Source organism: Ambystoma mexicanum, chromosome 6q, assembly GCF_040938575.1.
Source record: "Ambystoma mexicanum isolate Mex_15411 chromosome 6q, UKY_AmexF1_1, whole genome shotgun sequence".
Lineage (NCBI taxonomy): Eukaryota > Metazoa > Chordata > Amphibia > Caudata > Ambystomatidae > Ambystoma > Ambystoma mexicanum.
The window spans coordinates 152,378,009-152,394,259 of NC_090937.1; the positions used below are offsets into that span (position 1 = coordinate 152,378,009).

Here is a 16,251-nt window from a genome sequence, read left to right on the forward strand (position 1 = left end):
CCAGCTGCACCAGCTTTAATCGTGGCACTTTATTTCGAATATCACGTGGGCCTGATTTACAGCGCGTTTTTCAATGGGATTGCACATTGTAAAACGGTTTCGTAAATCAGACCACTAGCTCTTGTCTACATTTACAAAGTTCAATGGATTTTAAGGGGCAGGTGCAAATGATATCAAGTGTGAGAAAGTCTCCCAAATCTAGCCAATGATTGGCACGCCTGGTGCCCACCGTGGACAACGTTGGGGACTCCCGGTTGTTTCTGCAACCCTGCCTGCTGGGACTCCCCTCTCTGTTGCCCGCAGGGTGCGACTTGTCTGGAGCTCTAGGGGCGCGGCTCCTCCTCGGTCGGCCTGCAGGGGCCGCCCCCGGACAGCTCTGCCAGTGAGCGGGCAGCCGGGGCGGGGCCTGCTTCGGGCAGCATGGTGCGGCGGTGCCGGGGCACCGAGCCCACACAGGCATATGCTGCAGGAGCGGGAGGAGGCTAGCAGACTCCACTGGCGCACCTGTTGCTCTGAAAACCCCGTGAGCTCTTTCTGCTGGACAGGCGGACCCCTCTTCTCACCCGAGACCCCGCGGCGGCCGGCGCGGGGCAGGACCATGCTGCGCTGCGGCCAGGCTCTGCTGGCTGTCCTGCTGTGCGCTGCAGGTAGAGTGGCTCGCCTGCGATGCGTGTGTGTGTGTGTAAGGGGGGCGGGGTGATGGGCAGACTGAAGCAGCTGCACTGTCAAGTAGAATAGATGCGAGGGCAGTCTGGAGGGGATGGGGGCGCCGGAGGGAGGGGGCGCTGGCATTGCCTCTGCTGGAGGACACCTGTCTCTGCTTCTCTGGCTCAGTTTTCTGATTTTGGGGAAAGTGCGCACATACGCTTCCACCAGCAAGTGCTTGAATGAACAGGTGGCATTCCGACTTCTCAGCGTTCCTTTTATACCTTCATTGAAACAAAACCCCCACCCCTCGGCATGTTGCTGTGATATTGACTGGACACCTGTAGCCGTTGTCGACAACGATGCCATGCTTGACAGCAGTGTTGGAAACCTTTTGTGGGCCCACACCTAGCTTGTCATCGGTGCGGCTATTGGTTTAACGGGAAGGGACCTGTACTTGTCAATGATGGTTTTAGACGTGTTATTTGGACAGTCAGTGCACTTGTCAGCAATGCTGATATTCTTTAAATGGAGTGGGGTCTTTCCTTGACACAGATGTTATATGTTGATACGATGGGTTTTAGATATACAGATTGTTGTGGCGGGGAAACTGGAGAAACGCAGAAGTTAGCAGTGCTGCTGTAGGTGTTATATGTCATTCAGCACAAGAACTAGTCAGCAATGCTTCTGTGCGCATATTAGCGCCGTGCCTGCACATTCTCAGCACTACTTGGGTGTTTTAATGGGACAGGTCCTGCACTAGCCGTCCGGTGCCATAGTTAAAGGTGAACCGCTTGCACTTTTACGCGGACCTAGTTTGCACTTGTCAGCTTTGCCACAATACTTTAAAGCTTGTGATGGAACAGTGCCCGTGCCATTCTCTGACGGTCGCATTCTCAGTGCCACCGGAAATGCCTGCCCACCCTCCTGGCAAAGCCAGGCACGGGATCGGCGAGCGAAGCTGCGCATCGATTTGCCCATGCCATGGCGATGATGCGTCACATGTCAGGTGTTTTGCAAATACCGTTTGCCGCTGTGGCCAACACGGAAACAAGCTCGAAATGATTACGCGCGAAGAGCTTGACGGGGGGGGGGGGGGTCACAGACAAGCCCAGTCACCAGGAAGAACCAACCATCTCTGCCAAGAGTGCCGCACCTGCTCTTTAACATTTAACATTTAGGGGCGTTCCTCAAATGAACCCGACGGGTTTTCTTGGCTCGGCGGACTTACTATTTTTAAAACGGGTTTAGCGAGGTCCATCCTTATTTAAAAATGTGGCGCAGAGGGTGGGGGGGAGGGGGTTATCGGTGGAACTGCCGCGCAATCTACTGAGTCATTGTAATCGAGTTTCTCTGTAACTGATTTTGCCCACGTCTTTTTGTGCGTTTATTTATTTTTATTTTTTGCATTAATACAGCGCACACAAGCCCTCAGGCATCAGGGCACTACAATGCAGTTACATGGAGCCCATAAGCAGGCAAAAAGTCCTTAGATCGAGATTGCTCCTTGAAACACTTGTGTATAGGCGCGTTATAAATGCCATATCATATCACATCATTGATATATATGGATAGGTAGGGTACATAAGAATATGTAAACATACAGGTACAAACATGACAATGTAATGTGCCTTCATAGGTTACTGATTACAATTTCATCGCCTAGACTACTGATTTGACCGAGGATAGCAGGGTGATTGTCGACTAATTTAGGGGGATAGGCAGGTGTTTAGGGCTTTTTGAAAGGCCCAGTATGCATTTTCTGCTCTTAGGGGCTGCGGGAGGGTGTTGCAATGTATGGAAGTGAGGACTGGGAAACTCGAGGCTCCCCCTCTGGTTCGCTTGAATTTTGGTTGGATCAGCCTGTGGGTGTAGGTTGTTCTGATAAGCCTGTCTGTTTGATGGAGAACAGTTTTTTGAGCTAGGTATTGCACGTCTGGGTAATGGTGAGTGTCTTGAAGAGGATTATTTGCCATATTGGAAGCCAGCGTACTGCTTTCCTGGCCTCAGATATGTGGTGGTATCTAAGTAAGTGTAATGCCGCTTGTAAGGCGTTATTTTGAATCGTCGGGAGCTTGTGTATGTTGTGTGAGTATGTGCCAGCGAAAAGGACGTTGTAGTAGTCCAATTTTGCACCTATCACTGCTCGTGCAATAGTTAAGCAGTTATCTTCAGCTAGGTGTAGTCTGGCAGTGATGAGGAGTTTAGTGGCATAAGTGGCTGATGAGGATATGACATTTACTTGACGGCAGCAGGAGAGGGAAGCATCTAAGTAAACCCCAAGGGTCTTCACACCCGGTTATACTGAGATCATCGAACCGTCTATGTTGAAGGCAGTGTAATCTGCGTCCTGTTTGTTTATGATTGAATGTGGACCGACTAGAAGTAGTTCCGTCCTTTCCTCGTTGAGGCACAGGGCGTGGGTTTCCATCCACGCCTGGATGGTGGTGGGTGTATGTGGCGTTTAGCAAGGCAGAGTCTTGAGTGTAGTTGCCTGGTAGTGGGAGGAGGATTTGTGTATCATCCGGGTAATTTGTGTAAATAATACCCTGAGCATCTAGGAGGTCGAAGAGAGGCTTAGTAAAGATATTATACAGCGTGGGAGAGACAGAAGAGCCTTGGGCTACTCCACAGGTGATAGGAGCGGGGGCTGCGCTAGCTTGGTCAGAGAATACCTTCATAAATAGACCTTCTCGGAAGGAGGTGATCCAAGCTGCTGCTTCTTGAGAGAAGGCGGCTACAGAGGTGAGATGGTGACATAAGATGCTGTGATCTACCAGGTCGAAGGATGCGGATAGGTCTAAGAGGAGCAGCAGGGCGATTTTCCCTTGTCTCTAATGTCGTCCATTTGGTTTTTCAGATCAAGTAGTGCCAACTCAGTACTATGGCCAGGACGGAATCCTGATTGTCGGACACCTAAGATTTGGTTAGATTCTAGATGGTGTTGAATCTGGATGTAGGCAGCTCTGTCCAGGATTTTGAGAAGGAGCGGGACTGTGGTGATGGGTCTATAGTTGTTTGGGATGGCCAGGTCTAGGGAGTTTTTAGTAACAGTGGGACCCAAGCTTTTTTTCAGCGGGGATGGGACTATTCCTGTCGTGAATGAAGCATTGATGAATGTTGTGATGAAAGGGGTCAGTTCTTCTGCGCAGTCTTTGATGAGTGGGGCTGGACAAGCGTTTCCTTTGCATCTCAAGGGCTTAAGGCTTTCCAAGATATGTTGTGTGCCTATGGTGGTTATATTGTTAAATGTAAACTGAGGAGTGTCAGATGTACCAATGACGGCTATTTTTTTCTGTGGCATTTCAATTTTTTGCAGCATGGCATTTTGTATACTGTTGCACCAAGCAAGGTCTTTGTTCTCGGATGAGGCTTGTGGGATGAGTGATTCCATTTCTCTGAGGATGGTGAGTAGCCAGTTAGAGTTGGCATTAGTTATTTTAGAATTATAAGTGGAGGCTTTGGCTGTGGTGATGGCCTGTTTGTACTGTTTGGCCAGGGTGTTGAACTCCTGCTTGAGGATGTCCGTAGGGGAGTTTTTCCAACATGTTTCTGCTGTTATTTTCTTGGAGCTAAGGTCAGCTAGCTCTTGGGAGTACCATGTGTTAACATGCGCAGAGGGTTTGGCTCTCTTGTGGGTTAATGGGGCGATGGCGTTAACAGCATCAGTTAGTGTGCTGGTGTAGAGCTCAGCTAAGACTTGAGGGTCTGAGGTGCAGGTGGATTGCAATTTGAGTGGGTCCTGGAAAGGTAGGATGTTTTCTCTGGTGAGTTTTATTGGGTTACGGACCATGGAGGGTGGGTATCGCTTGGCGAGAGGTTTTGTAGGTTTCGTTACTAGGATGGCAAAAGTGATTATATGGTGGTCAACCCATGGGCATGGAGTGTTATTTTGTATGGTGATATTGCAGTTGAGGTTGACTATCCAGTCAACGTTCATCCTTAAATGTGCGTGGGGTTGTTGGTTTGATGACAGAAGCCTAGGGAGAACAGTGAATTGGCGAGAGAGGTTGCTGGGTTGGTGTGGTCGTTGAACCCAAGATTGAAGTCTCCTAGGAGTGTTACTTGTGAGGATAACTTGAGGTTGTGACTTAGTGTCTGGAGGAGGTCTTCGAAGGTGTCAGTGGCACCCGTAGGTCGTCAGATGATGCGGATCGTAATAGTGTTAGTCGGGGTAATTGTTAGTTTTAGTGATAAGATGTCGCAGGCTTCGTTGAGTGAAGTGTTCAGCTGCCCGATGAGCAGGTGTTTTTTAGCTATAAAGGCATTCCCCCACCTCTGGTGAGTAGTCTGTCACTTCTAAAAATAGTGTAGTCAGGGTGAATGGCCAGTGTTAGAGCAGGGCCCGAGGCTGCATGAAGCCAGGTTTCTGTGATGGCGACACCATCTATGAGTGCGCATTGATCAGTGCCAGGTTGAGGGTGCTTTTGTGGGTGTTGTCACACTCGAAGTTGGGGGTAGGAGGAGAGGGAGGTGCTCTGGTATGTGTGTGAGAGTAAACTGGGCTAGGGCATGTGCTAGCAGCAGGCACGACACAAGGTGCAGCAGCGGGTGCAAGGTTAAGGCATGGGCAAGCAGCATGTACAACATAAGGTGCAGCAGCAGGTGCAAGGCTAAGGCATGGGCTAGCAGCAAGTACGACACAAGGTGCAGCAGCGGGTGCAAGGCTAAGGCATGGGATAGCAGCAGGTACGACACAAAGTGCAGCAGCAGGTGCAAGGCTGCGGTTCCTTACTCTACCACAGTTGTGCACTGTGGCCACCTCCCCTGTCCCTGCTCCCCTCACATACTCTAATCCTGCTCAACTCCAGGCCATTTTCTGCCCTTTTGGCAGAATGAAGTGTTGACCAAACTGTCATTGTTTCGTGTGAGAAAATGTACAAAATAGTCGATCCCTTGACTGCCAGTATTTGTCAGAACGCGGGAGCTACAGCCCCTTTATAGTGGTTCATGTGAATGAACTCTCATTGTTGCGTGTCTCAAAATATACAAAATAGTCGATCCCTTGACTGTGTCAGTATTTGTCAGACCGGGATGCCAAGGCTCCCCTACAGTGACGTAACACAAAGTATGGGGGCACCCATGTGACCTCTGCTGAAGGCGGCACCCCCAAACTTCTCAAAAAGCTCCCACCACGCGAGAGACTCCAGGGCCGGCCTGCGCCACCAGGCATGCAAAAATCACTTGATGACCATGCTACCACGGGGAGGCGCTGAGCACTGCACTAGAGGAAAGAAGTACGTTTTCGAATGCAAACCTACATCTTTCACCTAATGTGGTAACAAGGGGGTGGTGGCATCTGTGCCCTGCTGCCCATATTTATCAGCTCCCCCTGTGTGTGAACCAGTAACATTTTATGCACATGGTAGCAGTAGATGCAGCTTGTTGGTACCAGGAGGATAGGCTTTTCCTGAGCGGGCACTGACATTGTAATCTATTCAAAGTCAGGGCTGGCAGGTGAATATTTTTAGTGGAGGGGCATTCACATCACCCTCAAATTAGAGTGAGTGACCGAGCATAGTGAGGGAGCCCTAGTATGAGGTATGGTAGAGGTTCCCTTCTGAGAAAAAGTTTAATATGTTTTGAAAAGGTCAATTTGATAGTAAAAGCTTTGAGAAAAAAGGGGTAAAAAGCCATACAATTTAAAATTGATTTTCAATTTTAACACAAAAAAATCTGGTAGATGCTTTTTCACTAACTGTACACAGCATATTTTTACTATGTTTTCATGATACCTCTGGCCACAACATACACTAGCATTGCCATAGTAATTGACTTTTTTTTGAAGTTGCAGTCACAATCTTGCCAGTAAGGGTCACTGTAAAAAAATAAATTATAAAGAGGTGGACATATTCTATGCCAGCATGAACCTGCAAGTCACTTTCATGAACAAGGGGCCACAAGCTAAGACAATATGGGGACTGCTAAATCACTTTCATGAACATGTGGACACAATACATGCCAGTATGGTATCTGAGGGGTCAGCAACGAGAGGCGGACACAAGGTGTTCATGTTTTTAAACAAAGGCATTTATTGCATGCAAATAGGTTGGGGGAGTACCTTTCTAGCCCTATTCTGATGAGGAATTTCCCTACCTAGAAAGCAAAACTAAGGATCAGTCTGTGTCAGGAAATCTGTAACTAACAATCTGTCCTTGTACCAAAATGTCCTACCCTGGTCCTCTCACTGTAAACAAAATAACAAGGGTGGATGGATATGTCTTTGTCTTGATGATGGGAAAATCGTTCAAAAACAAAAAAAGTAATAACTCCAACAAAAATGTTCTCCAAGGTAAAACGACCCTTGGACCCAGATGGTGTGTCCCTCCCCCTAGATTCTTCCAATAGGGTTGCAAAAGTGTTCCTTTAAGTAACAGTTCCTTTAGACCTGCTTTGGACTCACAAAGTTCCTGTTTATGCAGCAAGGTTCTGTATAAGTCTTTCTGTGAAAATTCTTGTAGCTTCATAGATTGCCTGGTATACTCCCGTGCCAGGAATCTTCTTACAATCTAATTTGCCTGGTATACTAGCCTGGCATGGCTGCTTTTGTATGTTTGCAGATTACCTGGTAAACTCTCCTGCCAGAAATCTTTACACAACTTCAATTGCTGGGTACACCCGCCTGCCAGGACTTCTTGTATGTTTCTCATTTCTTTAGTTACATAAAAATAGAATATACCATGAGGTGCTTGGTATATCTTTGGCAATGCTTGTTCAAACCTCTCCCCCACACTGACATCTCACACATATGTATTGGGTTGGAGTTTTCTTTTGGACTTTGTTTTGACAGCATTTAAACATTCTTCTTACTTTGTCTTGGCTGCATTCAAACATGCTTCTTTTCGGATATTGATTTTGTAAACTTTGGGTTTTGCCCACATTAGCAATTTCTTGCCATTCAAAGAATCTGTGTTCTTGCGCTTGTGGAAACAGCCCGGGTCTCCAGCCGCTTTGAGCAGACCTACTGGGCTTTTCCAGAGTTTCTGATACTCTTCACGCCTTTGCGGGATGGCTCCTTCATCCGCTTTCCATTGAGAAGTGTGCAGACCATCTCCAAGCTGCTTACACAGCTTTTCAGTGACTCGCCGTCTTCCCTTTTCGTTAGGGAATGAAGAGTGCTGCCTTAGCAAACGGTAAGACCTCCAGGAGCTCCAGCGTGGCTCCTTTCATCTCTACGACCCTCTTAGCTTGCACACGCCTTCTCTTCGTCCGTTCTGGTGGCAGAGGCGTAACATTAACAGTTGTAAATACCCACACCTCTGCTGAGTGGGCATTTATAGATTTTGGGTGGGCCTTGCCACTCAGGCCCTACCCTGTCTACGCCTCTGTCAGGAGTCCCGACCTGGGGCTTAACTTCATCTCCTGCACAGCTCACTTCCATAGTACGTTTTCCATCTTTAAATGTCCTGCACACTGAAGGTGCAGGAAAAAAAAACTAGTCTGCTTGTGACACTTCGAGTACCTGTTCCTTTGTACAAACTATTTACTCCTCTTCCTCGTCTCAATACCTGAGTGATTATGGGAGTTGGAGTCCATAGATGATATTGGATTCTCAACTCTAATCCGGATTTCCATCAGAATTTCACATAAGGGCATATCAGAAAAAGGTGTTGTGTATGTGCTGTAGGTGTTTGAGTCAAACCTTAGCAGACTGACAATAGGCCATCAACAACTAAGGGATTGGGGGGTCTTCCTCATGAGAAAGGGGGCGGGGATATTGCGTCTTCTCCAATGGAGTAAAACATCGCCCCAGTAGTTATCTCTTCCCATGTGATCCTCCCTCATACAACCGCCCCCAGGGTCAGGATCAGGTAGCAGCTGCATCCCCATGCCACATAGGAGGAGGTCATCGCCAGGGAATTTGTGATGACTCCACTGGATTCATTGCAGGTGACTGTACATCTCTAATGAAGCTGCTGACACAATACATGCCACTAACAGTCAATAAACCCCCTTATTTTGATCAGCCTTCTTGTAAAAAAAAAAAAAAACATTCATTTGTCTCTGCTGCATGTAGGGATTGAGTCGGGCCTTTCAGGGTTTTTTTAGATGACCTGGGCCTGGACCTCATGCGACACCCAAGCAGCTGCAGCATGGTGGCAGTTTTATGACATAGCAACACACTTTTTTTAATGCAGGGCATTGAATGTGCACTTTGCAGGCTGCTTTTGCGGGCACCTCAGGCTATCACCTCCCTCAGGCCTCTTGCAGTATCCAGTAGCTTTCTTATCACCTTGCTTCTTTTTTACACATGTTTCCTCTATATTAGTACACTGCCATCAAAGAGTGATTACAAAGAGTGATTCATTGCTTTTCAGTTGACATTTAGTATTTCAGCTCCATGATTGATGTCTATCCCTTGTCTATAGCTATAACCACTTTGCTGCATTCTTTGACTTCATTATGGTTTGAGCACCCCATTGGTGCTTTAAACTGTTTTTGAAGTTGCAGGCAAGGGGACCCTCAAAGCTATGATGGGGCTTCCCCTATACGCCACTGAAATTCAAATCACGACAACATGATAATTGGTGTCAAACTGTGCCTTATGCCAGCCCTGCCTGCATGCACACACACAGTCCGAGAGTCTCTCTCACTCCCTCAACCCCCCACTTTCTCTCTCTCTCTATGACAAACATGTACATACACATTCATACACTCTCAGACATATACACAAAAGCGCTCACACACTCACTCTCACATGCACACACATGCACACATGCCTGCACACACGGTCTGAAACACTTTCTTAACTTACCTTGGGGTTACAACTATGCACCGCTGCTGTTTCTGGTCTCCGGTCGGTGACCAGACCTGGGCAGGGTAATGACTGCTTCATCCGTCAGAGATCTGCTCCTCCTCTTCTCTGGTAGGCGCACAGGCAGGTTGTAGGTTGCGTGGCAACCAATTGTTTAGTTTAGTTTAGTTTATTTGTAATGCACATATACCAGTGGTACTGGGCAGACACAGTCTGCATCTGGACACAGCTGGTAAAAAAGATAGTAGGAGAAGTCCACTGTTCGCCGGCTACAAATCTGAGGAACAAGTTGTAGACAATGGTGAGTCTTCAGTTTTTTGTGGAAAATCACCAAATAATTCAGGGAGTGAAGCTGTAACGGGAGCTTATTCCAGAGGCGGGGTCCCAAGACGGACACAAGCTTCTATCTCCTCTGGTAGAGCAACATGTTGGTTGATGGATCAGACTGGACAGACTTTCAGATATGGTCTGATTTTAGAACAGAGATACTTGGGTGCTAAGCCGTGAATACATTTAAAAATGAGACATCATTATTTTAAAATTATGCGTTGGGAGACAGGGAGCCAGTCACTGGCGTTGTGGGAGGGCCCCGGCGATGTGGGGTGCCGCGCTGCTACATAATTTCTTTATGAAGCAGAGGGACTTCAAAAAGAAACAATTTCTTTTTGACGTCCGAGTGCCACCCCCGCCATCTCATGACATGGAAGCCTTCAAAATGGAGGCTTCCATATCATGAAGTGGGGGGAGCCCTATGGCTTAAAAAATATATTGTTTCTTTTTTAAGTTACTGCCTCGAAAGCGGTCAAAAAGGTTTTCCCATTTAGTAGATTTTCATAAATCTTTCCAAGAAAAAAATAGTTAAATTTTTTTAGCTAGATCGACCGACGAAATATTATCCTCGTAAATACACATGAGACTAGTAAAATTCTTAACAACAGAAAAAAGTTTATCCGGCTTATTAACGGCCGAGCTAATTTGATCGTGAAGTAAAATAGATTTAGCTTTCTTGATTTCAGATCCATATACCTCCAGTGCTTTCCGAACCTGTTCGAGATGGGAAGGATTTCGAAACTTCCGTCCTATTTTCTCTGTCCTACAGTACCTTTATTTAAGTATTTTTATTGTTGATTAGAACCATGCGTTTAATCTCCTTATACCCCTAGCTGGCATATGTGGGGCTGCCTACTCAACGACCCTTTTGAAGAAGGCGTGACATAATCTCAGGTGGATTGCTCAGGGGCAACGTGCTCGCCAAGGAAGCAAGACGACACGAAGCACTACAGGTTCGATCCCTGGGTCCGCGCTTAGACACCTCTGGGTATTAAGCGTGTTATAAATAACCTATCATATCATTAGTTGAAAAACTCGTCTGCAGCGGGCTCCGAAGAGCTCGGGAGCAGTCCTGATGTGATATCTTCAGCCTTAATTTGCAGCAGCCTTTTTTGACTGCTGAACGGCAAAGGAAGGCTGGCCTCGGACAGTGAGCGAGTGAGGGAACTTTAGGCGAAAAGCCTAACAAAGTGGTTACTGTTACTCCAGGTTACTGGAAGATTCCAGACCAAGGTTAGTTCAGAATTCCAGGTAAGAATCAGGTCAAGACAGCACGCCTTGGCGTGAGAGCCCGAGAGGGCATGAGATTGTATTACATAGCAATACAGGAGTTGGGAAAGTTTCGCAAAATTGAGCAATCATGCCAAATATTCAAGTCACTTAAAATAATAAATGTATTATGAGACAAATTAGCCGAGGAGAGAACGTCTAACGAGCTCAACAGCAAACTGCCGGCGGGACTTTGGGGCCTGGAGACCAGGACAACCTCAATATGATCTGGATGTGAAACTTTAGGGTAAACGAAAAGATTCGGAATAACACATCCCAAGAGGGGTGTTCACATTAGAGACAGATATATTAGATTTGAAAACTACTGCTACCCCTCTGCGCGAACTCAATAGAGCGTCTGCCACCATCGTCCCGGGAGGATCGCTCAGAAGCAACGTGCTCGCTCTGGAAACAAGACGACACGAAGCAACACAGGTTTGATCCCCGGGTCCGCGCTTAGAAACCTCTGGGTAGTAAGCGCGTTATAAATACGCAACTAAGACATATTCTGGTAACAGCGCCTCGATGCCCCCAGGCTGCGTGAGCGCTTTAAAAATGCAAAATAAATAAATAAATAAATAAAGGGAAAGAAAGGCATGAGCTCCGCGGTGCCTAAAGCGGAACAAATGTAAAATTCGCCTGTAGGGCCTACGCACAGCTCGAGCCTTTTTTAATGTCTTTTTTAATTTATTCAAGGCAGTGCAATACTCACACTGTAAGTTTGCTTGGTGTCGCCCCTGGGCACAGGATCCACAGGGCCCTCATACCAGTGCCCATCATCAGCCTTGTTAATTTAAATGCAATGCCACGACCACCTCCTCCACTTGTGTGCACTTCAACAACAAAGGGCCCTCCGCCTCTTCAATCTGTCTGAGGCACACGCACACACACACAAGCATTAATAGCTACTGTTCCTGCTGATGAGGCACCGCCCTCAACCAACAACACCATCCATAACACGAGAGTGTGTGTGTAAACACAGATGTTGCACAAGGGGTTAAAGGCATGGCAGGAAGTGCAGGGTTTCACCAGTGCCTATAAAAATACTTTAAAAAGAAAAGAAAACTAATTGAGGCGTGCAGTTACCGGAAATGGAAGGTACCTGCTACCTCATCAAAACAATGATTTACAGAGTGAGCCGAACCTGGGCACAATCGATCAGATTCAGGCAGGACTTTTTGCTGGTCTAAATGAGGGGATGTTTCATGGGGCACCCATTTGTTTACCTGAGCCTTGCAGTGTGTGTGTGGAGGGAAGAAGCAAGGGACGTTTCTCACCCCACCTCTGGGAACGGCAAGCAGTTGCCCCTTCTGGAAAGCAGAGTCATTTCCGCTCAGAGATCCTGATTGCCTGAATGACTGATAATTGGAAGTGGCTGCTTGGGATGGAAACTGACCGCTAAGCACTATCCGGGTGAAGTGGAATTAATTCCAACTCCTTCCATAGTTTCTCCACTAAGCAGGAACAATTACAGAGGCAGATGATAAATGTTATAGCCTTATGGACCGAAGGAGTGTTCACTATCGCCTGACACTAAGTTATGGCACGAGGTGAAGCCAAGGGACATACATTGGGGAACAATCATTATCCAGAGCGATAAAGACCATCCCGAGGGCTGTAAGGCAATTAGCACATGTTGGTAGAAACAAATCATGTTTTGGAGTTTTGGAGGTGAAGGAAAAATGTAGTACAATAATAAGTGTCCTGTTTTGACTAGAGTTAGGTCGAAACACGTGTCAACAAAAGTGCACACCAAATAATAAAGGCACTTTTGTACAGCCATCTTCAATGTTTCATTGTACTATACTTGATAAACAGTCACACTTTGACTTGGGGGGACCAGCGCCACACTCAGGTACTCAACCCAATTTATTTCCTGGATATTGCACTAACGTTTCTCTGCTTTTAAAGTCAGAATGTTCAGAATGCGGTCAATATCAGTACTTATTGGCTGCTCTCTGAACATTCTGATTGGCAGAGAGGAGGCCAAGAACCATCTCCATGGGCTAATATTTAATGTGAACCAAAATATGGACCTCTGCACTTAAACATCCAAACCAACTGTTCTCTGAGTAAAAAACCAAAACAGCACACTCTTGTTCTCACCCCAAGAAGTCCATAACACCCAAACCCACCCAAACCAATTTACATGGCTACTAGGCCACAGAAATGCAGGTGTGAATTTCATGCATCGAGAGATTGGGTGTATACTAGTGTGTGTGTCTGTGTGCGTGTGGGTGTGTGTGCACACACGTGCCTGTATCGCTAACCTTATGATTAGATACTTTGAGCAAAACTTGGATTTGATTCAAATACACCCGGTTTCATAGGTATTTATGCACAAAATATTACACAACCTCACAATTCACAACTCATGACTTTTTGGTGACAAATACAGTAATGCCAGGGACATATTTTTCAGAAAATGTGAGTCCAGATGTTAAAGGACATTGAGCCAATAAGTTTGGTCATAGCTACCAGATACAAACTGGCCAGTCAGCCTGGGCCATGGGGCATTTCCTATTTCCATACAGGCTAGTGTATCCTGAATTTGTTATACATCTTTCAAGTGGATAACATACTAACCTAAAGATTTTTGAAATCATACAATAATCCTTAAATGTACCTCCAATAACTGCAGCTACTGTTTAATTAGTGAGATGGATACTGCAACCCCAACATCTACCCGAAGTGACTCCAAAGCACTTGCATAGAAAGGTTGAGCACACAAGATAGATTACTTATATTATATTTATTGTGTGATATAGTTTCAGCAAGCAACACTTTACACACATACAACATTGTAAAAACACAGTTGAATGAACATTACAAACAAAATATCATAACTGGTAAAATAAAAATTACATAATTATCACTAAAAGAAATGAATCAATTATCAAGAAAAAACAATCACGTACATCACTTAAGGTAAAAAACGAATCACCCCGAAGTATATTTTTCAAAAAATGAATCGCAGCAATTACCAAACAATTATTTGGGTCTTTATGCAAGTGCCACCATATTACTTCCCAAGAGAAGAAAGGCTTTTTGTTAAAATAAGTCTGAAAAGCAATTTTACGACAATTACAAAGTTCAGTGCATTTAACCATTATATGATATGTTTCCATCTCCACCATACAGAAATGGCAAAGCCGATCTGATAATGGAATATTTTTAGGTGCTCCTGTGACATTGTTAGTATTGAACAAATAAAATGTTACTCGCAGCCAGAAAACTCTTATTTTCTTGGAGCAATGTCTAATGACAGACGACTGTGGAACGTTGTATGGCTTCATATCCATGGAGAAATTGTCAAATATATTATAGGCCCTCAGCTTTTCTCTATTAGTGATCCAGTCATTTTCAAACAATTTCTTCTTCACCTTACAGGAGCACCGCTCTAAGTCCTCTAAGGCCAGAGAATTCTCTGCTAATACCTTTAAAGAGAGGTTCACCCAGTCTTTCAAAGAACTGCAGCCACTGTGCTTCCGGATAACGTTCAGTTGTACAAAGAGAGTGTTTGCCGGAGCAAGTAACCTACAGCCCAATATCCAGAGTCTACGCCAAATGACACGTGCCTGCAAGGATATGAGACCCAAAATGTGACAAACTGCGGCAAAGGGAGTCCCCATTGGAAGGGACAAGACACGTTTCCAAACGTTGAAGATTCTATCTTCAACCAATCATGGTCGTCTTCCTGAGTCTCCGCACCATGGATTATCCTGGGCACAATCATCTGATTGTACATTTTCAAAGAGGAATTAAGGAAAACCGCCTGTGGTTATTATCGACAACCCGTCACTGCGAAGCAACTGAAATGATTTCCAATTTAAGCGTCTGGAGGGCCAAGGCAGCCATCAACTTAGTTTTAATGAACACCCCCAAACACCTAAACTTGTCCACAGTCTCCATTCTCTCTTTGCTAATCTGCCATGTGGATTTATTCATACCAGGACTCCCCTTCAGCTGATTCAGCACCAAAACCTTGGATTTCGGAAACATTTATGTGGAGATCCAGATCCTTAAAGAATTCGCCCACTGCCTTCAAAGATCTTGGAAAGCCAACCGGGGTATAGTCTACCAAGACCAAATCGTCTGAGTATAGGCGGTAATGTATTCTTAAAGTGTCCAGTTTCGGGGGACTAGCCCTAGCGTTCAGCAGTGCTGCCCCAATTTCAGAAATGTACAAATTCAACAAAAACGGGGCCAGCACGCAGCCCTGATGCAGACCTCGCTTAACATCAACCCAGTTGGAATAGGAGCCTCTTTTGTCCAGCCTAACTCGATCTGGTACCACCATGCAATTGTTCCAGGATATCATCCAAATGGTTCTGGGCAGCCCTTCTCTCGTAGCATCTTCCACAAGCGAAGATGATTAACACAGTCGAATGCCTTTGAGATGTCAAAATTGGCCAACTACAGACGATGTTTAGCCACAGTCACTTGATTAGCCAGCAGACGGATCAGCAAGCAATTCAGCGATGTAATTGTACCTTTTTCTGACGATTGATCAACATCAAACACACACATGGCTTTGGCCCAATCCTCAAGGGACCACAATATAAACCTAGAAAAGAGTTTGTAGGATGCATCCAAAAGGGAGATGGGGAGTAATTTGCAGGATCCGCCCTAGCTCCCTTTTTACCACCACAGTAGCATCCCCCCAGGAGGCTGGGAATTCGTGACTTCACAAAATAATCTGAAAAAGCTGCATCAAAACCTTAGCCCACAGCAGGGATGCAGATTTCAGGGTTACATTTGAGAGCCAATCGGGCCCTGGAGCATTTGATATTTTTACCCTTCTAAAGGCCCTCAAAATCCCCCGCAGATCCACTTTTAGAAGGGAACATGAACAATACCCAACAATCACATTACTACTTTGCAAGCCACAGGGCCCATGGCCCGGGAGTGAATAGAGCTTCACAAAATATGACCTCCATTCGACACCCAAAAGCAACTGCATTTACAATGACCTTTGCGAAGTGTTAGCCCTAATTAACCTCCAAAAGCTAGCAGAGTCCTTAGAAATGGCAGCAGACCGCATCACTTAGGTACAAGAGATACCTGAACCCTTCCAGCCAAATTCTATAGACTTACTTCAGTTTCGTTATTCGTATGTGTGCTAAGGCACACATTCTTGCAGCTTCCTGACTTCTCTTCTCAGCGATTTTTTCCCCCAAGAAACTAATCTTTAAACTTATGTGAATGATCCAGACCGGTACAGTTTTTATTTAAGTTGTTCACAGAGGTTA

The 16,251-nt window shown here is 45.9% G+C and overlaps 1 protein-coding gene across 1 annotated transcript in view; it reads left to right on the forward strand.

The window, feature by feature from the left end:
• The first annotated feature begins 427 nt into the window (after positions 1-427).
• PARM1 (prostate androgen-regulated mucin-like protein 1) overlaps positions 428-16,251 on the forward strand; it is a 313,841-nt gene continuing 298,017 nt past the window's right edge. The window contains exon 1 of the mRNA XM_069630569.1: positions 428-647. Coding sequence (XP_069486670.1) covers positions 461-647 — 187 coding nt within the window. The 5' untranslated portion in view covers positions 428-460. The remainder of the gene's footprint in view (positions 648-16,251) is intronic.